This window comes from Martes martes (assembly GCF_963455335.1).
Source record: "Martes martes genome assembly, chromosome: 1".
Taxonomy (NCBI): domain Eukaryota; kingdom Metazoa; phylum Chordata; class Mammalia; order Carnivora; family Mustelidae; genus Martes; species Martes martes.
In genome coordinates this window covers 191,301,518-191,326,866 of record NC_137888.1, presented here as the reverse complement: position 1 = coordinate 191,326,866, position 25,349 = coordinate 191,301,518, and the positions used below count along the sequence as shown (strand labels likewise).

The 25,349-nt window shown below is 38.7% G+C and overlaps 1 protein-coding gene and 1 pseudogene across 2 annotated transcripts; both read right to left on the bottom strand.

The window, feature by feature from the left end:
* Window positions 1–723: 723 nt before the first annotated feature.
* On the bottom strand, window positions 724–24,749 carry ARF4 (ARF GTPase 4). Its single transcript, XM_080799811.1, has 6 exons — window positions 24,335–24,749; window positions 14,521–14,601; window positions 13,940–14,049; window positions 8,533–8,604; window positions 4,925–5,050; window positions 724–1,672 (listed from the first exon to the last, which is right to left on the bottom strand). The coding sequence occupies exons 1-6, from the start codon at window positions 24,399–24,401 to the stop codon at window positions 1,586–1,588; spliced, it is 543 nt and encodes a 180-aa protein (XP_080655937.1). The 5' UTR covers window positions 24,402–24,749; the 3' UTR covers window positions 724–1,585.
* On the bottom strand, window positions 6,939–8,479 carry LOC308351384 (centromere protein H-like; annotated as a pseudogene). The gene is made up of 2 exons: window positions 8,465–8,479; window positions 6,939–7,825 (listed from the first exon to the last, which is right to left on the bottom strand). The product of its transcript is annotated as a centromere protein H-like (transcript).
* Window positions 24,750–25,349: the final 600 nt, after the last annotated feature.

The following is a 25,349-nucleotide window of genomic DNA, read 5'->3' as shown; positions in this document are numbered from 1 at the left end:
ACTTGTTCTGACATTTCTTTTTTATGATTCAAAAATATGTATCATTTTACTAGCATATAGTTGGTTTGGAAATAAGATTTCAATCCAGAAACTTATGTGAAGCTGTAAAAGCCACTAAGAATTTGAAAGATGTGTAAGATACATAAAATATTGACAAACTAAGTTAGTTACTCATAAGGTTATGAAGGTGAGTCCTTAATAATGTCATAAATGTAGTTCATTAACTATATATACCGTTATTGCCTTATTAACAAAGAATTCGTTACATGCAGTTCTCCACAGAAGTTTTGAAATATGTGGAGCTAAAACTAAATGTGCTTATTAACTCCTTGATGGAGGAGAGCAGCATATCCTTTGAGGTCTGCATTGTGCCACGCAAACAGCACTTCCATTTTTTTAACTAGCATTAGTTGGGAAACAAAGACATGCATACATGCTTTTTGGGCAGTTCATTTTATTACAGCTTTTTACTCTTGATGTGAGTTTAGAAATGTACAGTGTCAAGTTCTATTTTATTAAAGGAAACTAAAATTCTGAAGCTACTCCCCACTCTGTTATACACATGATAGCAACCCATACCTTATTTTCCAATTTAAACAATTAGTAAACTCTCTGAGACCTGTATTATTGTTTACAAAAATGCAATATATGCAAATTAACTGTGCTAAATAAGAAAATCCATTTCAAGTATCTTCTAGACTCAAAAAGAACACACACATTACATATTTTTATCATTTTATTAGGAATAATTCCAAATGGGTTATGAAGAAAACTTACTGAGTTTGATGAGTTTTTCAAAAACTCTTAATGAAGATGTGTTCACCAATAAACAATAAACATCAGCAGAACTATCATATACTGGGCAAAGAGTCAGGCTGATACCAAAAAGCAACATGCAACATAAAAAAGATACAATATAAAGGAAGACAATCTGCTGGGTATTAAAAATCATCTCAATATGAACTCTTTGCAACCAGCACAGAACTAATTAGCTATCAAATCCAAACCACACTAAGGTAAGCTTGGCTGATGAAAGCCAGGTTCAATAAGGGGGGAAAAATATAAGTTCCTCAGTGCAAGAGATCTGAATAGTGTTTTGGAGCATTTCCCTGGCTGGTACAAGCAGTATTAGAAAAACTTTTTGGCAAGGGAGAGAAATAAATACAAATGGAATGCTACATTTTTTTAAAATCAGCAGACCGCCCCAGGAATGATAAAGGTATCAGTAAAGTAGCAAGGGGAAAACTTTAAAACATTATTTTGTGTGGGCTCAAAAAACATTCAAAACGGATTTATTTAAAGGTGTCACAATAGCTATGTCCAGGCATTTAGGCTTAAGGGAATTAAAATTAAAAGAGGACACTTTTTTCCCAAGTTAAGGAGAATTTCTTTAAAACCAAGCATATTGCTAAATAGCAATATTACACTTGGTAAACAATAATTGGCAACAAAATAAGTTTAAACGCTGTAATATTCTGCCCAAACCAGTCCCAGATACTGTTTAATAACCAAGCTGCAACTAATTTTGTTGTAACAAGCCTAGACCAATTCTATCAAATGTGTCCTTGGTTAGATCCAGTTTCATTTAACGTTTTGAAAGCTCGTTTGACAGCCAGTCAAGTCCCTCATACAGACCAGTTCCTTGTGTAGCACAAGTGGCTTGAACATACCACTGTAAAGAAAGAACAAGAAAATACTTGATTAACAGAAGACTATATATAACCACAGTCTTTAAAATTTCTTAATCAGAACATTAAGTATTTCCGCCCAACTGTGCAAGCATAATATTTAGTCACAGTCACCATAAATGTAAAGGAAAAAGGGAAACAAAAAACTAATATATAAAACTACAGAAATAAAGAAGTAAATACAGGGGGCACCTGGGTGGCTTAGTGGGTTAAAGCCTCAGACTTTGGGTCAGGTCATGATCCCAGGGTCCTGGGATCGAGCCCCACATCAGGCTCTCTACTCAGTGAGGAGCCTGCTTCTCTGCCTACTTGTGATTTCTGTCAGATAAATAAATTTAAAAAAAAAAAAAAAGGAAGTAAATACAGTTTACATCTCCCCATTACTTTTGTATTTAATAATCTCCATAACTATATAGAACTATATATACAGAACTAGTGTTCTCATACACACTTCTCACAAAACTCCTGTCTCAATTAAAGCTACTCCTACCCAGGGGCGCCTGGGTGGCTCAGTGGGTTAAGCCTCTGCCTTCGGCTCAGGTCATGATCTCAGGGTCCTGGGATCGAGTGCCGCATCGGGCTCTCTGCTCGGCGGGGAGCCTGCTTCCTCCTCTCTCTCTGCCTGCCTCTCTCCCTACTTGTGATCTCTCTCTGTCAAATAAATACATAAATAAAAATCTTTTAAAAAAATTATTTAAAAAAAAAAAAGCTACTCCTACCCATTCATTAGATTTTATCAACAATCTACTCCTTAATCTGAAAAGAACGTTCATAGGAAGATTAGTAACTACTTAAGGGGACCCATCAGGTCCTTATGACCCTCTTTTGTTTCCCATAAGACTACATTCAGAGTACAGGAGGCAAAATTTTAAAAAAGAATAGGTGCTGTTGATACTGGAGGCAAGCTTTTCAAATAATTTCACTCTCTTTAGTCTTTGCATTCCAAAAAGTTTCACTTTTTAAAATGGTAACAGGAAGTGTATGAAATGCCATGAAATGTTAACAAAGAGCAAGAAAAAGATCTAGAAAACAATTTAATTTCCTTTAAGCAATAGTTTATTTTTATTACTTTTCTTTACTGACCTATTTTATTCTGGCTTACAATAAAGACCTTACTTTAATATCACAACAGCAATGCAAGTATACCATTCTGGCAATAATTATTTGAATAACAAACACCCCAGTAACCTAGAAGGCTGGTTAAAGGTACAAATTCTTATCTTCACAGCCCTGAAAACTGGTACCATTTACAGTTTATCTTGTTTAAATCAGCCTGGTACATCTCAAACAGCCTATACAGATACTGCCACAGCACAATATCTGCCTTGTTGACAACTTAGTGAAAAACCATTGTAAAGCACAAGTCACATTAAAGTTTGTGGTATCATATTTACATATAAAACAGTAGATTGTATTTTGCCAGTATTTAAATCACTGATCTAAAACAAGCTACTGGAGAACGAGTATAGTATTTCTTTTTTTTTATTATTTTCTTCAAAGATTTTATTTTATATATTTATTTGACAGACAGAGATCACAAGTAGGCAGAGAGGCAGGCAGAGAGAGAGGAGGAAGCAGGCTCCCCACTGAGCAGAAAGCCCGATGTGGGGCTCAATCCCAGGACCCTGGGATCATGACTTGAGCCAAAAGCAGAGGCTTTAACCCACTGAGCCAATCAGGAGCACCATAATGTTTCTTTTAATTTTAAATTCAAAACTTGTTTAATGTCGTAACTATAGTTCACAAGCTTTGGATGTTAAAAGGCAAACAGTATAAAACAAGATTATCTAAAATACAGCTGCACTATGCAGCAATCAAAAGAAATGAAAACTTGGGGCACCTGGGTGGCTCAGTGGGTTAAAGCCTCTGCCTTCAACTCAGGTCATGATCCCAGGGTCCTGGGATCAAGTCCCACATCGGGCTCTCTGCTCAGCAGGGAGCTTGCTTCCCCCTTTCTCTCTGCCTGCCTCTCTGCCTACTTGTGATCTCTGTCAAATAAATAAATAAATAAAATCTTAAAAAAAAAAAAAAAGAAATGAAATCTTGCCTTTTGCAATGACGTGGATGGAACTAGAGGATATTATGCTGGGTGAAGTAAGTCAATCGTGAAGTCAGTCAATCAGAGAAAGACAATAATCATATGATCTCCCTGACATGAAGAATTTGAGAGCCAACGTGGGGGGTTTAGGGGGTAGGGAAGGAAAAAATGAAACAAGATGGGACCGGGAGGGAGACAAACCATAAGAGACTCTTAATCTCACAAAACAAACTGAGGGTTGCTGGGGAAGGGGGGTAGGGAGAGGGTGGCTGAGTTATGGACACTGGGGAGGGTATGTGCTATGGTGAGTGCTGTGAGGTGTGTAAACCTGGCGATTAACAAACCTGTACCCCTGGGGCTAATAATACATTATATGTTAATAAAAAATAAAAAACTTAAAATACGGCTGCAAAAATATTGCAGTTTTAATAAGAAAACCAAATTACAAAATACTTGCCGCAGAGCTCTTTGAAAGATATAAAATTAAAACAGACAATATCAATAATCTTTAGATGGGGTGCCTGGGTGGCTCAGTGGGTTAAACCTCTGCCTTTGGCTCAGGTCATGGTCTCAGGGTCCTGGGATCAAGCCCCGTGTTAGGCTCTCTGCTCAGCGGGGAGCCTGCTTCCCCCTCTCTCTCCGCCTGCCTCTCTGCCTACTTGTGATCTGTCAAGTAAATAAAATCTTAAAAAAAAATTACATCTTTATTGATACTAAATGTTTTAAAGATAAAGTTAACAAAAATCAAATGAAATAAAGGTATTTAAACATTTGGCTCCTTAAAAGATAAATATTAAAAGTTAAAAAATGGAGGGGCGCCTGGGTGGCCCAGTCAGTTAAGTGTCCAAATCCTGATTTTGGCTGAGGTCATGATCTCAGGGTCATGAGATGGAAGCCCATGTTGGGCTCTGCACTGACCATGGAGCCTGCCTGGGATTCTTTCTCTCTCTCTCTCTCTACTCCTCTCTTTGGGGGTGGGGTGGGGAGGAAGATATTAACATAGTTTAAAAATTGAACACACATTTATAAAAGTCTGAAAGGGCTCATGTTTGTAGTGTATTACTGTATTTTTTTTAAATAGTATGCTCATTATCTGTCCAAAAGGGACAACTGCTTAATATGTATTGAAGTGACTACTTCCTTAAACAATTACATTAATTCTAAGTCAGGAGATTAACATAAACCTCCAAATACTTACTGTTCTGTTACGAAGAGACTGAAGACCTAATTTATCTGTCATTTCACTGATGGCCATAGCATTTGGCAAATCCTGTTTGTTCGCAAAAAGCAGCAACACTGCATCTCGCAACTCATCTTCCTGAAGCTGAAAATAAAAGCTAAGATGTTAACAACTAACAATCTGAGCTCAATCACTGTGACGAAGTAGGTAAAACACTGTCTTCCTATATATACCACTTATTCAACATTGAACACATTATTAAACATCAACCTAATTTCACTACATAAAGTTCAGGCACACTTAAATCTTATATCCTTCAGGGGCGCCTGGGTGGCTCAGTGGATTAAGCCGCTGCCTTCGGCTCAGGTCATGATCTCAGGGTCCTGGGATCGAGCCCCGCATCGGGCTCTCTGCTCAGCGGGGAGCCTGCTTCCCCTTCTCTCTCTGCCTGCCTCTCTGCCTACTTGTGATCTCTCTATCTGTCAAATGAATAAATGAAATCTTTAAAAGAAAAAAAAAAAAAAATCTTATATCCTTCAATTTTTAAAACCCAAGCAAAAACTCATATGCCTTTCAAGTAAAGCAAAACTATTTTTCAAGCCAATCATCCTGCACTCCATTAAAGTAAATCATTCATTTGAGCTTTCATGATCACCCATTAAGAGTCAGGATTGGTAAGGACAAGAAACACATATGGAAAATATTTACAGCAGCATCTTATGGTACTCAGTAGTAGAGGACTCTTTTTGGACTTTTATTCCTTTCCAGCCAGCAGGGCTAGACAACAGGAGGACAATAGTACAATGACTAGGGCATTAGCAGTATCATGAAAAAAATACAAGAATAATGTAAGAGTATAATAATAAATAATACAGGTATAAATAACAAGTAATAGAACAGTAATAAAAGTAAATACAAGAGTAGACACTGGTAGGAATGCGTACTGACACATGCCACACCATGGATGAGCGCTGAAAATTTATGCTAAATGAAAAGTAACAAAAAGTTTTAAAAAACCATGTATTACATGATTCTATTTATATGAATACCTAGAATAGGCATATGCATATCAAGTAAATTAGTGGTCAGAAGGGCTGGGGTTTGGGGTGCACTGAAGAAATGGAGAATAAATACTAATAGTTCTAGGGAATTTCTTTATGGTCAATAAAAATGTTATAAAATCAGACTGTGGTTAATGTTTGCAAATTCTGTATACTAAAAACCAATGACTTACATATTTTAAATGAGTGATGTTTATGGTATATGAATTATACCTCCATAAAGCTGTTTACAAAAAGAGTAGAAGGCATGATATTTAACTCCTTGGACAAACTACCATGACTTAGTTATACATACACTGGCACAAACTGCAATATAGTCTTAAAAGCAACGAATGAGAATTAAGATTTCATTTCAGTAAATATTTTCAGTTATCCAAGTTTGAAACCATGATAAGGTACATCCAACAATTTTTACAATATAAATACAGCTGACCCTTGAACAACATGGGTATGAACTGTGTGGGTCAACTTCATACATGGGTGTTTTGCTGCACATTACTGTAAATGCATTTTCTCTACCTTGTAATTTTCCCAATAACATTTTTTCCTTTGTTTACTTTATTAAAGAATACAATATAAAACACACATAACATTCAAAATTATGTGTTAATCAAGTGTTATTGGTAAGGGCAAGAGTAAGCTATTAGTTTTTTTGTGTGAGAGATAAATCTAAAGTGATACTTATTTTTGTAAAATACAACTGACAGTTGAAAAAAAATCAAGGATGTGGATATCGTTTTCCAACTTTTCTAGTATTTTAGTTGACTCACAAATGCATAGAAATATTCCAGATGAGAGGTGGGACTGCCAGGAATGCTGCAGAAAAAATGTCCACATTCAGTGGAAAGCTGGATTAAATGTCTTTTGGAACCCTTCCAAAACTAAGATTTTCAGATTCTTTTCGAGTATGCCTGTCACTTTAATTATATTTAAAACAACAGATTCCATGTTAAAGTGTCAAGCCACAAAAAAACTGGAGTATTAGAATAGTTCCAAAACACTAAAAAGAATTTTACTTGAAATCTGCTATTTAAATGACACAGCAAAGACCAAAACAAAAAATGACAAAAGAGAATTCTTACTAGATCACAGTGAGATTCTTGTCCAGCTGGAGAACAGTTTCCTTAAAGGCAAAATCCTCTGCCCAATTGCCTTTACTCCCTAAAATGAGGTTCTGGAACACATACTGAATAACTTAAGTAATCTGTATCTCCATCTGTAGGTTTTATGGTATGGTCTTTATCTCGTGTGAATTTTCCATATTGTCCAAATTCATCTTTCTGTTTGCTCTTTTCAGTCTGTATTCCTAAAACCTTGTCTAAACATTTGTTCTAAAACATTTCTAAAGCTTGTCTAATTGTAATTTCTTCTTTCCAACATCAAGCAGTTTTTCCTCCAAATTCCAAGATTCCTGGTGTGATTTCATTATTAATTTAGCTTTAATACATGTTTCATGTTATCCATGAGCACACTTGGGGTTAATTTTCTCCAGGTTTTTTTAAGTGCAGCTCAAAGTTGCATCCTACCTAATAAAAGCCTTTTTCATTTCAAAAGCAATTTTTAACTCTTCAGTTTCCCTTTCCAGGTCTTCAATTTTAGCTTCAATTTGCTTATCTTGCGTGATTTGTTCTGAAGTTTTTTCTTCATTTGCATCAACCACTGATTTATAGTCCGAGAGTTATTGTTTTGTCTGTGCTCTCAGCCTGAGCAGCAGGGTCAAGTGGTCCTTGGGATGCACACCTGGACACCAGACCTGTGCTGGCCCACCCTCCCCACCTCCCACTCCAGAGTCAGAGGGCTTGGCAGCCGCTTGCTTCTTGGGTTGCAGCCAATTCTGACCGGTGAGAAGAAAAGCCACCTAGGACAGAAAGGCATGGCCTCAGGAGGCAATAAGCCCACCACTAAATTGTGGCCAGCAAAAGTGGTGAAGTTTTTGAGGACTCAAAAGTTATACATGGATTTTCAACTGTACACATGGTGGGTGGGCCATGAGCCGGCACTCCTAACCCCCAGGTTGTTCAAGGGTCAACTGTACATGAAAACAATCTGATACCCGGCAAAGCTAAAATACCATCATCAACCAAAATGCTACTACCATAGGTGGAATTCTTTATCATGGCTGCTACTATGAAATATTTCACAGTATATATTGCATAGGTACAGAATAGAGAAACTAAACCCAGTGACCTTGGGAACAGATATCTGAACCGAAATTCCTAGATCACAAAAGTTCCAAACCTACAGATTTTTTATCTATTAAATAAAGCACTGGACTAATGGAGACATCCTCAACCAGAGACCTATCACCCCTGGAGCATGGTAAAAACAAGCTGAGCCCTCCTCCCAACTTAATGAAGTAGCTACTCTTCTGTCTGTTTAAAAAGCTCTACAGTTTTTATGTGCATTCTTAAGAATCTGTGATGACTGTTCCTCAAGGTTCTTTTCTAGCCCTGAAACAATTCATTTGTGTAATCTAATCACACTAAGATGTACCAACCACTAACACCACCATTGTCACCCTGAAAAACACATCTTGGAAATAATAAATTTTAAAAACTTTCTTACCATTTTCTGCAGCTCTTCAGCTCCTTCCTGAATTCTTTCACGATCATTACTATCTACCACAAAAATAAGACCCTGGGGAAAAATTGTTTTTATAAATAAATTGCAACAGTTAACCTTAAAGGAGACACTAAATATTTACAGACAAAAGAACCATATTGAATTAAACATCAAGAAGCCAATGTCTCATTATTAAAAGAACAACAAAAAAGAACAGGGCCCTAAGTACTAAAAATAGATTTGAGCACTATTTGTGATTTTGACTTATGTTATTAAAAAAAAAATGTAGAGGCGCTTGGGTGGCTCAGTCAGCTGAGGATCTGACTCTTGATTTTGGCTCAGGTCAGGAACTCAGGGTTGTGGGATCAAGCCTCGCATTAGGTCCTCTGCTCAGCAGGGAGCCTGCTTCCCCCTCTCCCTCTGCCTGCCTCTCTGCCTAATTGTGATCTCTTTCCCTTTGTCAAATAAATGAATCTTAAAAAAAAAAAAAATCCTAAAGATGCATGATTCTAATGACTTAATTAGCATATTCAGTAAAAGGCGTGCACAAAGTGTTTCTAAAAAAAAGAGGGAGAAGGGGCACACAAAATGGTTTTTGTAGGCTTACTTATGGAAAAGTCGCCTCTGCTCCACAATATTATTGACTTGATCAAATAAGAAATTCTTTTATATTTACTTTTTAAGTAAACTCTAGGCCCAGTGTGGGGCTTTAACTCACGACCCTGAGATCAAGAGTCACACTCCACAGACTGAGTCAGCGAGGTGCCCCCCAATATGAAATTCTTAACAAAAAGAAAAGTAGTAACCACTCCTACAGATATTCACAAACATTAAAATTATATTCTAGAAAAGAAATGGAATTAAGGAAACAGGACTTTTCTAAAAACTTTCAAATGGAAAAGTATAAAATTTTCAAATAGAGAGAAATTACCTTAATAGCTTTGTTAAAATCTATTCCTATTAATACTAAAGTGATTATTTTAAATATTATTCTCCCCACAACCCTGACCACTGAAGTTTTTTTTTTTTTTTAAGATTTTTATTTATTCAGGGACAGAGAGAGATCACAAGTAGGCAGAGAAGCAGGCAGAGAGAGAGAAGGGGGGGAAAGCAGGCTCCCTGCTGAGCAGAGAGCCCGATGCGATGCGGGACTTGATCCCAGGACCCTGAGATCATGACCTGAGCTGAAGGCAGAGGCTTAACCCACTGAGCCACCCAGGCGTCCCTGAAGTATTTTTTGATCATTTGTCACTTAATCACAAACTGTCTTATGCTTATTTATATAAATAACTAGATTAAATCCACCAAGAGCATAAAATCCATTTAGGACAAAGAGCTACTTTATTCTGTATTTACACCTCAGTACCATTACAGTACTGAGCTTGCCAGGGTACCTAATATTTATTCTAAGCTATGGTCATTAAAATGATGATGTCCTTTGGTCTAGCAAGTTTCAAACCCATTTCCTTTGTCTCTGCTGGAAACCATTGTTTTAAACACCCTAATTTCTGAAAATACTTTTGGTGCTATGAGAGCCAGTACGGCATAATGGAAAGATACCCAAATTCAAATCTCAAGACTTATTACATAAATGACCTAATCCTGGAACATGCCTTCTCTTCTATAAAAATAAAACCACACCAGCCAACTTTATGAGCCTGTTAAACATAATCATACAGATATAAAAGAATCTAGTACTGTACTTGGCTTATCATTTAGTAAATTTAGTAAATGTTGTCTCCCCCTTTCCCTCCTATTCCAAAAGCTACTGCTATTTAAAATCTATTCCTCTAGAAGAGGCAATGCCTCCAAAAGGCATCTAATTTTATTTGAACTACTAACTATCCATTTTTATTCTGTTTTAAAATGTAATTAATGCTATCGGTTCCAAAGTAACACTATTGAGAGAAAAAAGTATTTCAGTAATAAATTCAAAGTTATTCACTTCCTGGGACAACCTAGAATCAAGAGTGTAGAAAAACTAGGATTCTAAAGTAAGTTTGGCTACGATAAAAGACTACTTAAAAGGCCAACTACTTACTAATTTAGAACAGAAAAATAATTGGAATTATCTAATGAGGGAAGAGGAATTTATTACAATAAACAGTGTGTCCTGGCTCTACGAACATGATTTAACAGTATTCATTTCTTTTTAATTTTATAGCTAACAGAACTGATCAGGAATGTTAGAAAAGCTGCTGTAAGAGCTTAGCTGAGATTACATCAGATAACACATAAAACTTTCCCTGTAGACATGAGTTCTCTAGGAAGTACTTGGGACTTTTGATTATAAGATGATCCAAAGGGGCACCTGGGTGGCTCAGTGGGTTAAGCCTCTGCCTTCAGCTCAGGTCATGATCTCAGGCTCCTGGGATCGAGCCCCGCATCGGGCTCTCTGCTCAGCAGGGAGCCTGCCTCCCCTGTCTCTCTGCCTGCCTCTCTGCCCACTTATAATCTCTCTCTCTCTGTCAAATAAATAAACAAAAATTAAAAAAAAAAAAAAAAAGATGATCCAAAGAGGTCAGGAATGGATCTAATCTCAAGAACTCAAAAGTAAATGGGGCAACTGGGTGGCTCAGTCAATTACGTGTCCAACACTTAATTTTGGCTCAGATCATGGTCGCAGGGTTGTGAGATCAAGCCTCATGCTGGGCATGGAGCTTACTCAAGATTCTCTCTCTCCCTCTCTCTTTACCCCTCCCCAATACATGCATTAGCGCGCTCTCTCTCTCTCACCTCTAAAAAGCAAAACAAAACAAAAACTCAAAAGTACATTACAAAGCATTCTAAACAAATGCAGGATAAGATAAGGGTTACTCTTAGTCAAGAATTACAAATTGAGGATTAACAAAGTTTTACACTGTTCCTAATTCTACTTCAAAAACACTCTCTAAATGAAATGATGATGACTTACTTTATAATCATCTAAAATAACCTAAAAATCTATTAGAAAGAGACATCAATAAAACAATATTGGCCATACCCTAATAATTGAAGTTGGCTAATAGATACGTGGAGGTTTATATGCTAGTCTCTCTACTTTTGTGTACCTTTGACAATTTCCATAATGAAGTTTTTTGAAGCATGTGACTTGCATCAAAATAGCTTTTCCAGGGGCGCCTGGGTGGCCAGTGGTTTAAGCCTCTGCCTTCGGCTCAGGTCATGATCTCAGGGTCCTGGGATTGGGCCCCACATCTGGCTCTCTGCTCAGCAGGGAGCCTGCTTCCCCCTCTCTCTGCCTGCTTCTCTGCCTACTTGTGCTCTGTCAAATAAACGAATAAAATCTTTAAAAAAAAAAAAAAAAAAGCTTTTCCAGGGGGCGCCTGGGTGGCTCAGGGGGTTAAAGCCTCTGCCTTAGGCTCAGGTCATGATCCCAGGACCCTGGGATCAAGCCCCGCATTGGGCTCTCTGCTCAGCGCGGAGCCCACTTCCCCCTCTCTCTCTCTGCCTGTCTCTCTGCCTACTTGTGATCTCGGACAAATAAAATCTAAAATCTAAAAAACAAAACAAAACAAAACAAAAAAGCTTTTCCAGGTGCCTGGGTGGCTCAGTCATTAAGCATCTGCCTTCAGCTTGGGCCATGATCCCAGGGTCCTGGCACTGACCCATATCAGGCTCCCTGCTCTGCGGGAAGCCTGCTTCTCCCTCTCCCCACTCTCCCTGCTTGTGTTCCCTCTCTCACTGTGTCTTTCTCTGTCAAATAAATAAATACAATCTTTTAAAAAATAGCTTTTCTAATCACACCTAATGAACAGAAATATTCTAATTTTTAAATAAAAAAGCATGCCATTTATTTAACACCACACACTACTTAAACCTGGTAACCAGTTCCAGCCAACTCACCTAGGGTATTCACTGCCACCTGGTGGCAATATACCTCACTTGCATACTGTTTTAAGAGTTGAAGAACAAGAATGACATCTGTGAATCTTAAACGTATGAAGTGCTTGTAACATCACACATTACTTAAAAATTGTATCATCAACTCCAGTAGTAAACAAAAACTGATGAGAAACCTCTCCTGTGTTTACTACTCCTGGTAGTAAACACAACTGAGTTGGAAAGAGGTTAAAGAGAAATCTAGAATAAGAACCACCTCTCCAGTCCTAGTAAATCATTCCAAGCTTCAGCTGGTTCCTACGTAACAATGAGACTAGAGCAGTGAGTGGTTCTCAAGAGGGCGCAATTTTATCCCCAGAGCATAATTTGAATATGTGGAGGTATTTTGATTACTGCAACTGGGTTGGTTGGGGTCTGCTACTGGCGCCCAGTGGGTAGAGGCCAGGGATGCTGCTAAACATTCCACAGTGCAGAGAACGTCCCCTCGCCCCAACAATAAACAGTTAACTCAGCCTGAAATGTCAACAATGCCGCTGCTGAAATACCTTATACCAGAGCCCTGCTCTTCAAAGTAAGGTCCCAAACCAGCAGGACCACCACCCAAGAACCTGTTAGAAACGCAGAATCTCAGGCCTTACTCAGTCTGACCTTACTAAATTAATCTGTATTTTAATATCCAAGTGATTCATATGCACATCAAAGTTGGAGACGCATTACTGATACCTAGTTTATATCCCCCGAGATTCTAATTCAATTGGTATGGAGTTAATGATCAGCACTTTGGGATTTTTAATTTTTTTTAAAGCTCCCCAGGTGATTCTAATGTGCAGCCAAATTTGAGAACTCCTGCTCACAGATTTCTAGTATCTCTTCCCAATGCCACTATTATATATACTATATGATAATATAAAAATACCGTACAAATCAATGAAGTGGATCTACATAAATATATATTTTTAAAAATTCATATATTTATTTTAGAAAGAGAAAGAGAGAATAAGCAGGACGGGCAGAAGGAGAAGAAGAATCTCAAGCTGGTTCCACACTGAGTGCAGAGCCCAACGTGAAGGCTCTATCTCACAACCCTGAGATCACAACTTGAGCTGAAACCAAGAGTCAGATGCATAACCGACTACACCAGGAGGCACCCCAATATATTTTTTTCTTCGTCTATTTTAATAAGGTAAACACTTAACTGGGCTAAATGAAGGACCATTAATTGCTTTTTATTCATTAAAGATTAAAATGACAAGAAAGTTACACAGACCTTACTTTCTAGACTAAGAACAAAACAAACAGAACTACTGATGAGACACCTGGTTCAATCTTGAGAACCACCCCCACCTAATCTTCCAAATTATTGTTATGATGGCTATGTAACTCTTCCCCCTGGGTAATTCAGCCTTCAAAGGCATGAGTGAGAGTGTTCACTGAAGAATATATAAGTGGTGATTAAGAAAGCCAACTCATATAAGAATGCCAACACTCAGCTAAGTAGTAGTTATCAAAAGACACTTTAAAGCATAAAACATATAAAGAAAAGTTATACAAACTGTACAGCATTCCTTACCTGGGTGTTTTGGAAGTAATGCCTCCAGAGAGGCCTAATTTTATCTTGACCACCAACATCCCATACTGTGAAACAAATGTTCTTATATTCTACTGTTTCCACATTAAAACCTACAAAGAAAAAAAGACAGTTGTGCAAAATGTCATTAGGAAAATAAAACCCCTTACTATGGATTTCTCTCAGAATTGCTTTTTAAAAATCTACTAGATAATCAACAAACTGAAAAAACCTAAGCCAGTTATAATGATAAATATACGAGACAGTACACTTGTTCAAACCCACAGAAAGCACACCAAGAATGAACCCTAAGGTAAACTATGGACTTTGGATGATTATGTCAATGCAGTTACCAATTGTAACAAGTTGAGTGAGGACGCTGATAAAGGGGGAAGCTATATTTACACGGGGTAAGTTTACGGGATATCTCTGTACCTTCCTCTCAATTTTTCTCCAAAATAATAAAACCTTAAAGCTCTCCAAAATAATAAAACCTTAAAAATTGTTTCAAAATTAAACCATATTCGATTTTTTTCATAATATAGTATTATGATATAATTAAAGTCATCTTTAAACTTTCTTACCAATGGTAGGAATGGTGGTCACTATCTCCCCTAACTTCAGTTTATACAGAATGGTCGTCTTGCCAGCAGCATCCAATCCAACTAGAAAAAGACATTAAAGATTTTAAATCTAGACCAAAAGAACACACACTATGAACTAATTTTACAACAAATTTATAGTTTGAAAGCAAAAGTCAACTGCTCAAGGCCCAAATGAGTTAGAAATGAAATTACTTCGTTTCTGAACCCCAAGGCAGCAGAAAGCCTTTCCGTTTTTCTTTCTAGACCTAGAGAGACAGCATGTAGTAGTGAAAAGGAGAGTATCTGACTGACTCAGGCTCTAGTCTCTAGATTTGCTTTGCCACAAATCAGTCAAGTGTCTTTAAACCAGTCACTGTAGGAAACTGAGACCAGAGAAATGAGCTGTAAAACAAGGAGACTGAATCATCTAATCTAAGATCTTTTCCAACTCAAGTCCTTATTAATTCTATTAACTACTATCATTTTTAAAAACCCATTACAAACCGAATCAGAGAACACATAAAAACAAGTGAATAAAAATTACCAAAAAATGTTAACTGTGCACTAGTATCCTTAAATGATAATAAAAGAAGATGAGGCCAATTTTAACCCTACCTAAATTCATTCCTACATAAAATGCACAGAAATGAGAACAAAAGACTGGTTAATTTAGGTTATAAAAAAATGGCCATATATTCATCTCCAATGTAATGAACGTCTAAATTCTTAAAAAACGATTCCTTTGAGGCAGATACAAGTAGGGAAGAATGTGCTTGTTTCTGAAAGAAAAAAAAATCCATCCTGGAACAAGAGGGTATACCTCTTCATCACAGTGATAGTGATGAGCAAATTAAATACTCGTTTTTTAAGTATGAATCTCTCAAAATCTGTCTCAAAATCACGTCCTATATTGTCAAACCCTCTTAAATGGAAGGTCAATATCTAATAACATCACTGAATGTATCATTGTTCCAAGGACATCACACATATGGCCATCTAGATTTATGCTATCACAGATTTTGAAATAAATTCAACTTCATTCATGATTTAAGCAAAGATGCTTTTTAAATATTTAAATCAAAGCATAACTTGGCACATGAAGCAAACGCTATTAAGTTAAAAAAACACACACAGAAATCACCCCCCCCTTACCTACTTTGCCTTACTGCGAAAATAAGTTTAACTTTTATCAGTTCAATTGAGAACTAAAGGCTATAGGCAATTTCATACCCCTTCTACCCATATAACCTTTTCTGCACTGTACCCTATAAAGGTAGCTTTAAGATTTCTCTGTACACTGAGGCAATTTATGTCTTTGTATCCTGTTTCTTTTAATCAAACTGTGTTCCCTACTCCTTCATACTGAGATATTCAGGTTTATTCTTTCCAAAACACTGTAATACTTACTAGACAGAGTGAGCAACTAAGCCCTCACTCATGGGCACAAGAAAAACCAACTGGCACCAGGAAGTGCTTTGTTTTTTGAGTATAGGACAATATAAATAAAATATCAGAAAACCTAGATCTAAAATACACACAAAGAAACAAAAGTTAACTACCTTAAGTCTGATATTTTCAGTAAAAATACAGAAAACGATGGGGAGAACATTTCATTGTTTGAAAAACCTGTTTCTGTGTGATAGAGCACTTGGTGTTATGAGCTACTGACAAATTACTGAACTCTCCCTCTGAAACTAATAATACACTATATATTAATTAATTGAATTTAAATAATAATTTTAATTTTTAAAAAGATTTTATTTATTTATTTGATGGAGAGAACAGGAAAGCACAAGCAGAGGGAGATGGAGAGGGAGAAGCAGGCTCCTGGCTGAGCAGGGAGCCCAACATGGGGCTGGATCCCAGGACCCTGGGGTTATGACCTGAGCTGAAGGCAAATACTTAACCGAATGAGCCACCCAGGTGCCCCAAATTAAAATTTAAAAAAAAAAAAAAAAAGCAGTAACTGTCTATTGAGAGAATAAGTCCTTCTCAGGTGTTTTTGATCAAATTTTAAAATAAAGCAAAATTCACCATTAAGTAACGAAGGTAAAAGGCGTGCCCGGCTGGCTCAGTCAGTTAAGAGTCTATCTGACTCTTGATTTTGGCTAAGATCATAATCCCAGGGTCTTGCGAATGAGCTGAGTTGGTCTCTGTGTTGGATGTGGAGCCTGCTTAAGGGTCTCTCTCTGGGGTACCTGAGTGGTGCAGCTGGTTAAGGAGCTGACTCCTGGTTTCCACTCAGGTTACGATCTCAGGGCCCTGAAATCAAGCCCTGCATCCAGCTCCACGCTCAGCATGGAGTCCTTGATTCTCTCCCTCAGTCCCTCCCCCTGCATGTGTGCATGCACACACACACACTCTTTCTCTCTCTCTCATAAATGAATCTTAAAAAAAAAAAAAAAAAGATTCTTGGGGGTGCCTGGGTGGCTTAGTCAGTTAAGCATCTGTTTTCAGCTCAGGTCATGATCCCAGGATCCTAGAATCAAGCCCTGCATCCAGCTCCCTGCTCAGTGGGGAGTGTGCTGCTTTCCCTCTGCCCCTCACCCCACTCATGCTCGATCTCTCTCAAATAAATAAAATCTTTAAAAAAAAAAAAAGATTCCCAGGGCGCCTGGGTGGCTCAGTGGGTTAAAGCCTCTGCCTTCGGCTCTGGTCATGATCCCAGGGTTCTGGGACAGAGCCCCACATCAGGCTCTCTGCTTAGTGGGGAGCCTGCTTCCCCACCTCTCTCTCTGCCTGCCTCTCTACTTGTGATCTCTGTCAAATAAATAAAATATTTAAAAAAAAAAGATTCTCTCCCTTTCCATACCCTGTGCCTGCTTGCACTCTATCAAAAACAAAAAAATCAATAAAAAACTAAGTCAAAATATGATTAAGCCCAAGTCAGAAATGAAACTAAGATGTTGATTAGAAAAACATGAGTTAGATTTTTCTTTAAGATTTTATTTATTTTTTTATTTTCTTGACAGAGAGCGAGAGAGCACAAGCAGGGGGAGCAACAGAGGGAGAGGAAGAAGCAGGCTCCCCACTCAGCAAGGAGCCCTATGTGAGTGAGACCCAATCCCAGGACCCTGTGATCATGACCTGAGCCAAAGGCAGACTCTTTACCAATTGAGCCACCCATACGATTTAGGTTTTGAGAACTATAGCAAATGCTAATCCTCACTGGAAGTCCAACTAAACCTCATACCATCACTAAAACAATTTAAATCTAAAAATACTGACACAGAACAAAGAAACCCAAGACAAATTATGATTATGTATTTTAAGTTATAGAAAAGCACAGAGGTAACCCAATTTTTAACAAAACTGTTAACACCTGCTTGTGTGCATAACTAATATTCTAAGTTAAAATTTTCTTCACACAAACATGTTACTTTCATTAAAAAAAAATTCCAATATAACACATATCCTTTATTAATATGTTGGCCTGGTTACATTTCCTGATATATCTATTAGGAAGATGACTGCTTAAGAACCTTGAATATATTTTATACAATTATTTTTAATGAAAAACGGGGGGGGGCGTTTACAAAATAATGCAACCATAAGGCTTTTTAAGGAAGTTATTTTTAAAATAAAAACTGTAAGATAACAGCTAAATAGCTCACAGCTACATACAAGATTCTAAAATCATGAAGGTATCTTTTGAGTTTCACAAAAAAGTGTTATATAAATGCAAACCACAAGTTTTTTAAAAAAGGAATTTCTAAGGGCACCTAGGTGGCTCAGTCATTTAGGGTCGGCTTAGGCTCAGGTCATGATCCCAGGGTCCTGGGATCGAGCCCACATCGGGCTCCCTGTTCAGCGGGAAGCCCGCTTCTCCTCTCCCAACTCCCCCTGCTTCTATTCCCTCTCTCACTGTCTCTCTCTGTGTGTCAAATAAGTAAATAAAATCTAAGAAAAAAAAATTCTACTGTGAGATTAAAGATGCACAAATGAACGCATATCATCACTTAAAACTCATCGTATAGAATTCTTTACTCAAAAACATGTTGGTCTAACAATTTTGTGCTACTTCAGTCATTTCTTAAGTACGTATTTCCTTAATGTTGCAGTATTTGGCAATGAGTTTTCTCCACAAAATGAAACTATAACCAATTCTCACCTAGCCAAGATAAGACTAATCTGTACATTCCAGCAATGCTCTCCCCTCCCGTCCACCCCCATAAACAAGTCACTGTATTGAAAGATATACTGGAATTACTTGTTCTTCTTAACTGGACCTGTACTTTGACCAAAATATTAACAGCAATAAAACTACCCCAAAACTCTCAGCCAATCATTAAAAAGTATGTCTACTAAAGTGTGGCAGCAAGAAATATTTATATTTTAAGTTAAAGACACTAGATTCCACGATCTCAAATTGAGAAAAAAAATGCAGAAAGGAGACTGGGATGAAAAAGAGTCTATTTTCAGATGGATTAAAATTTCACACAGAGTATTTTTCTTTTTCATGGTTTCCTTTATCTTTCAATGTTCTACAAGGAAGCTTAAAATACAACTTCACAATTACTTAAAAATAATTTAAATTGAGTGCTTATTGTGTTCCAAGCACAACACTAAGTGACTCCATACATTTTTGTAATATAAACCTTACAACTACCCTCCATTTTTCAAATGCTGCATCTGAGGTTCAGAAATGTCCCCAGAGTCACAGAAGTAGAAGAGGGATGCAAAACCCCAGGTCTTATGGAAAAATTAGATCCCTCAGACACACCTGATGCGAATATAAAATGGCATAACTGCTCTGGAAAACAGTTTTGTCAGTTCCTTAAAGTGTTAAATATAGTTAACACAGAACCCAACAATTCCACTCCTAAGTATTTATTTACCCAAGACAATTAAAATTATATGCCCATACAAAAACTTGTTTTCAAATGTTCACAGCAGCATTACTCATAACAGTCAAAAGAATGGAAACATTCAGATTTCCATCAAATGTGAATGGATAAACAAAATGTAGTATATCCATAGAAAGGAATTACTTTTCAGCCTTAAAAAGGAATAAAGTACTGACACATGATATAATATGAACCTTTAAAACATTATGCTACAGTGAAAGAAGCTAGGCACTAAAGGACACATTGTATGATTACATTATGTGAACTATCCTGAACAGACAAACCCATAGAAACTAAAAGCAGATGAGTGGTTGCAGAAGAACTAGCAAGAAGGGGAGCAGTAACCACTAATGGGTATAGAGTTTCTTTCGGGGCTGATGAAAATGTTCTAGAATTAAGAGAGTGGTGATGGTGGGGGCACCTGGGTGACTCAGTTGGTTAAGCCTTCAACTCTTGATTTCAGCTCAGGTCATGATCTCACAGTGGTGGACTGAGCACCCTATTGGGCTCTTCACTGGGCATGGAGCCTGCTCAAGATTCTCTCTCCCTCTGCGCACGCGCACACACACTCTTATGCGCTCTTTAAAAAAAAAAAAAAAAACAGTGGCAGTGATGACACAAGTTTGTGAATACAGCAAAACCAGTAAACTGTGTACTTTAAGGGGATAAATTTTATGTTATATGAATTATATCTCAATTTTTTAAAATTAAAAACAAAAACCAAAAAACCCCTAAATCTATACCAGAGCTCTCAAATGGTATTTGTATACTACCATCTTGCCTTTAGGTTTTTCTGGTGGACACACTGTATCTTAGTATTTTATCTAATTCTTCAGAAGTCTGACCATCAAATGTAAAAGTAAGGCTACCGGTGTACAGAAAAGTAATTATAAGCTTAGGTTTTACTTCAACCCAATAGATCAGAAATATCTGCACTTTGAGCAATGTGTTAATTAGCAGCAAATTATCAAAGTCTGAAAGCCATTTGCAATAATGCCAGAGGGTACAACTTAAAATGTACTTTTATCAACTTCTAGTGGCATCAAACTAAAGATTTTTGCCTTTTCTATTGTTTCTTTATATCACATAACTAATCAGAAGGGCTTTTTTTTAAAAAGGCTGGCAATTATGTTTTCAACTAATGACCTGAGAAAATGCTCATAATAAGCTAAGTCAAAAAGAAAGAACATAAATTTCCTCTTAAAAGCCTGACAATAAATATAATAAATGTTAACAACAGCGTAACAGTGGAATTAGTTATTCTTTCTCATATTTTTAAAATTTCTTAAAAAGGAACATGTTGTTTTTAGAAAAGGAAAATTTTTTAAATTTTAAAAATTAAAAATCACATAATAAATGTATTTACAAAATATGCCAGGGAGTGACTTAGTTGGTTAAGCGACTGCCTTCAGCTCAGGTCATGGAGTCCCAGGATCCAGTCCGCATCGGGCACCCTGCTTGGCAGGGAGTCTGCTTCTCCCTCTGACCTTCTCATGCTTGCGCGCGCGCGCGCGCGCTCGCTCTCTCTCTCTCTCAAATAAATAAAATCTTAAAAAAAAAAAAAAGCCAGGGAAGGGGCACCTGGGTGGCTCAGTTAGTGAAGCGTCTGCCTTCAGCTCAGGTCATGATCTCAGGGTCCTGGAATCTAGCCCCGCATCAGGCTCCCTGCTCAGTGGGGAGCTTGCTTCTCTCTCTCCCTCTGCCACTCTCTTGCTCTCTCTCTCTCTCTGTCAAATAAATAAAATCTTAAAAAAAAAAAATGCTAGGGAAAAAGCATGAAATGCCACTCTATAGCTTGAAGACTCACTTAAAATATTAGTAATATTTTTCAAATTGGCAAATAGAGGAACCTCTCCGGTCCCCCCAAACCACAGTCACATATAAGACAATACAGAATTACACTGTTAGTAGCAATCCTTTAAAAAGCAACATTTTCTCAGCTTTCCAATGGGAAAAAAACTTACAAGTTCAAAGAGCTTAGTATTAATAATTCCTCTACAGAACACATTAGTGTTTTCCAACATAAACAAAACTTGGGGAGCCATTTCCCAAAATCACACAGATCAAGACACTGGAGATCAGTCTAAAAATAAGGTAATGCAGGGCTACATGAAATATCTAAAATGGGAAACTGTTCATCTTTGAATTTAAGTTCAATAATATCATTCAATAATATCATTCACCTGAGTGATTTCTCAAAAAACCCCTAAATAGACAATTTCTGTTGATCTATACTTTAAGCGACATTATGTTTAAAACACTGCATTGGTTTTTAATTCGTTAACTACAAACTATAACTTCAAACACCTTTTAAAATTATTTGAATTTCTGGGAGAACAAGTATAGGAATAAAACTTTAAACTTCACAGTACTTTGGCAAACTAGATTCATGTGCTAACTGCTATCTTTCAGTAACACTTAAAAAGGATAAAGACTGGGGACACCTGGGTGACTCAGTGGGTTATGCCTCTGCCTTCGGCTCAGGTCGTGATCTCAGGGTCCTGGGATCGAGCCCCACATCGGGCTATCTGCTCAGCAGGGAGCCTGCTTCCCTCTCTCTCTCTGCCTGCCTCTCTACCTGCTTGTGATCTCTGAATGTCAAATAAATAAATAAAATCTTAAAAAAAAAATGATAAAGTCTGAAAAAGTCACTGACTCAAGAAGGTATGAATTTTATGTAAGTCTAATAAAGAAAAAGGGCACTTATCTGCCAGAGAACATTAATATGGGAAAAGCAATCATTAACTCAATTCTAAACTTGAACACAAGCAGAGAGAGACCTTGAGAGTGATTACTTATGCATTCACTTCACAAAGTTGGACAAAAAAAATCAGTTATCAAACTTCCATATCACCTCTTTCCCTACCCATGCAATATCCTCCCCTAAGGTTATGCTTCATTTGATGAGTAAACTTGACTTTGTAACTTTAGTGTTTTTAATCAAGGAAACCTAATTATCCCAAAATTAAAGAGCAAAACAAGAATAGGAAACCAGAGTAATAAGATATTTAATATAAAAAAAGTAATTCCAAATCATGACTTCTATCTCTTGCATAAACTCACAAAGTTAAATGCTTTTCCATTTTCTTTCAACCGTTATTTTTTGGGGATAAGGGGAGAAATGCTCCCCTAATACAGTAAATTCAGTAAAGTGCTTAGAGCATAACTCTTTCTTCTCCCTCTGAAACTTTAAGCCATCACAGAAGACTTACAGTACAAAACACAGCAATTCATTTACAATAAATCTTAAGCAAAAGGACAAACATAGTACATTTCCAGGAACACAAGTAGTTCCTGGAAACCAGGTACTAGTTAATTTCTTTAAGGAACAGCCTGGAAATTCATTTATCACAGTCCAAAGTCCTCCCAATGACTTCAGATCCTTTTCAGACTGTCAACTTTCAGCCACCTTAAAAACGTAATATGCTTGCCCTCCTTTAAAAATTGTCTCTATAGGGGCGCCTGGGTGGCTCAGTGGGTTAAAGCCTCTGCCTTTGGCTCAGGTCATGATCTCAGGGTCCTGGGATCAAGCCCCGCATTGGGCTCTCTGCTCAGCAGGGAGCCTGCTTCCCTTCCCGCCTCTCTGCCTACCTGTGATCTCTGTCAAATAAATAAATAAAATCTTTAAAAAAAAAAAAGTCTCTATAAATGAAATCTAAAAAAGTCTTAAACAGAAAAAATTTTGACTTACCTTTATGAAAGAATTAACTATTCCATGAATTGTAAAGAAGACAGAAATAACAGTTAAAAAGAAAAAGGAACTAAATGTGTAATCTTCATACACCTCGAATTACTACTGAATCTAGCTTTGGAAAACTTTCAAAGAAGAAGTAGAACTAGAACTAGAAAATATAACTTTTCCTCCCCACTCTACAAAAACAAGCTTCTAAATAACCAAGTTACAACTTTTAAAACAGAGGAGCTCCTTTTCGCATTATTGAGGTCCACAGAGCTTAGCTGTGATGTAGAGACGACTCACAGTAATATGGGGGAGGGGCTGCTTTACATCACCCAAGTGACAAGCCCCTTCTCCCTCAGCTGAAAAACCAAACAAACAAAAAACTGGCGTTGCAAAGTAGCTTTTAAAAGCTTATTTTCCACAAGAATCTTTTTAAAAACGCTTTGTAATTATTATCGAACAAGGCTATCCTAAAATTAAGGGTCACGATGTTCATTCAGTTACTAGGAATTTGTTATCGGCTTAAAAAATTAAAAGTTTTTTCGTTAAACCTTAACCAGCTGGATAAAAATTAGTTTGAAAACCAAAGACAGTAAACCAAACATACTTAGTTTTTTGAGAGTGGCCAAAAAGTGATTCACGATAAACTCAGTTTTCAGGGACATTAATAAGGAAAAGAACACGAAGTGGAATCCAGCGCAAAGTAAGTTTGGCGAAGCGAGCGCTGACGACTCCGGACTCTTCTGAAACCGAGGGTGCTCCCTTGCCACCGCTCTGGGCCTGGTCACTTCCTGCCTCGGGCGGCTCCGGGCTCCCGGCGACCGCTCGCTCCACATACCACTGGAGTGTGCAGAGTGTGTACACGGAGCAGAAAGGGGGAGGAGGAAGGCTGGAGTAGCTCTGCCTGCGTCCTGACCGCTGCCCACACCGGAGAAGGAGCAGCCAGACCGCACTCTCAGAATGGGCCTCGCCAGTGTCTTCCGGGCTCAGCGAGATCAGAAGAGTTCGCTTCCCCCACATCTCCGCCCAATCCTGTCTCATTTCAGTAACATCAAGTAGAGAAAGCCAAAAGCCAGAGGAAGAAACCTTGTACCGCGGCCCTGCCCGGCTTCTTAGACAGATCTGGGGCGACCGCCCACCTTTCGCCCCATTGTTCCCCCTTAAGAATTCCTCCTGACCCCGAGCCGCCGCCCCTCCCCCACCACAGCGGGCGGAGGGACAAACAGGCCCCAAGGCCGCCCCAAGCACTGAGACCCCGCCTGCCCTCGGCTGTCGGGCCCTCACTCACCCATCAAAATGCGCATCTGCTTCTTGCCGAAGAGGCGGGAGAAAAGGGAGGAGATAGTGAGGCCCATGGCAGTAGTGGCACTTGCGATGGGCAGGAGCAGAAGGGGGTTTGGGGCGTCCCCGGGCCTTCTCCTTTCACGCTCCCAACAAACTGAGCGAAGGAAGAGGAGCTGAGGGAGAAAGAGGGCGGCAGAGACGGCTCGCTAGCCGGCCTGTCGGGCGAAGCTCCAGAACGCGAACTAACGGGGCGAGGACCTGCTCGACGACTGGCGCGGCAGCTCCGAGTCTGGCGTTTTAGGCTTCTGCTATGCCACGTCACGCGGTAGCCGCGGCGACTCCAGCAGCGGCCCGGCCCCTCCAACGCGGACAGAATCACGTCACCGCGGCCCCAACCCCCTGCGCTTCCGGTGCTGGCCGAACCACTGCGCCTGCGCACGAAAGGGATAGGCCAGTTCCGCCGACGCGATTCTCCGGCCGCCGTCTCCTCCCGGACGTGGACCTGCGCGGCGAAGTCAACTAGCACATGCGTACTGAGAGACGGACGAAGTCCCACAATGCTTCGGTGGGTCACGTCCAATCAGATTCTAGGCGAAACGCTTCCGCCCTAATAAATACATCCAGGAGGTTGTGGTCCTTACTTCCGGAAAGGCGCTCTGTGCATTGTGGGTTAGGAAGTGAACCCTGGTCCCTCCTGCCCTTTGAGCGTCCTACTCTTAAATGCTACGCGTGCTGGGGATTCCCCGGTCCACGACGGTACACGTTTCCTGCGCGGCAGCAGGTACTTGGCCTAGTGGAGAGGTGAAGATAGGCCTTGCTTTCCCAGGAGATAGGTGGTTAAAAGTTGTGCAGACATAGAGGCTGTGGCCTAGGCGCGTTGAGCCGTCCATTCCGGGTCATACTGAATATCCCTAATCCTGTGTCAAAACAAGAGAGCTCCGATATAATGTTCATTGACTAGTGCAGCTTTTTGAGAGAAGCCGAGGAAGGATTGCGTTTCTTTTTATGATTTCTCTCCC

Excerpts from the sequence above, each read along its gene's own strand:
- ARF4 (XM_080799811.1), bottom strand. The coding sequence starts at position 24,401 with ATGGGCCTCACTATCTCCTCCCTTTTCTCCCGCCTCTTCGGCAAGAAG. Across the intron at positions 8,605-13,939 it reads ATTACTTCCAAAACACCCAG|GGTCTTATTTTTGTGGTAGA; the intron begins GTAAGGAATGCT and ends ATTTTTCCCCAG. Across the intron at positions 1,673-4,924 it reads AGTCTCTTCGTAACAGAACA|TGGTATGTTCAAGCCACTTG; the intron begins GTAAGTATTTGG and ends CTTTCTTTACAG.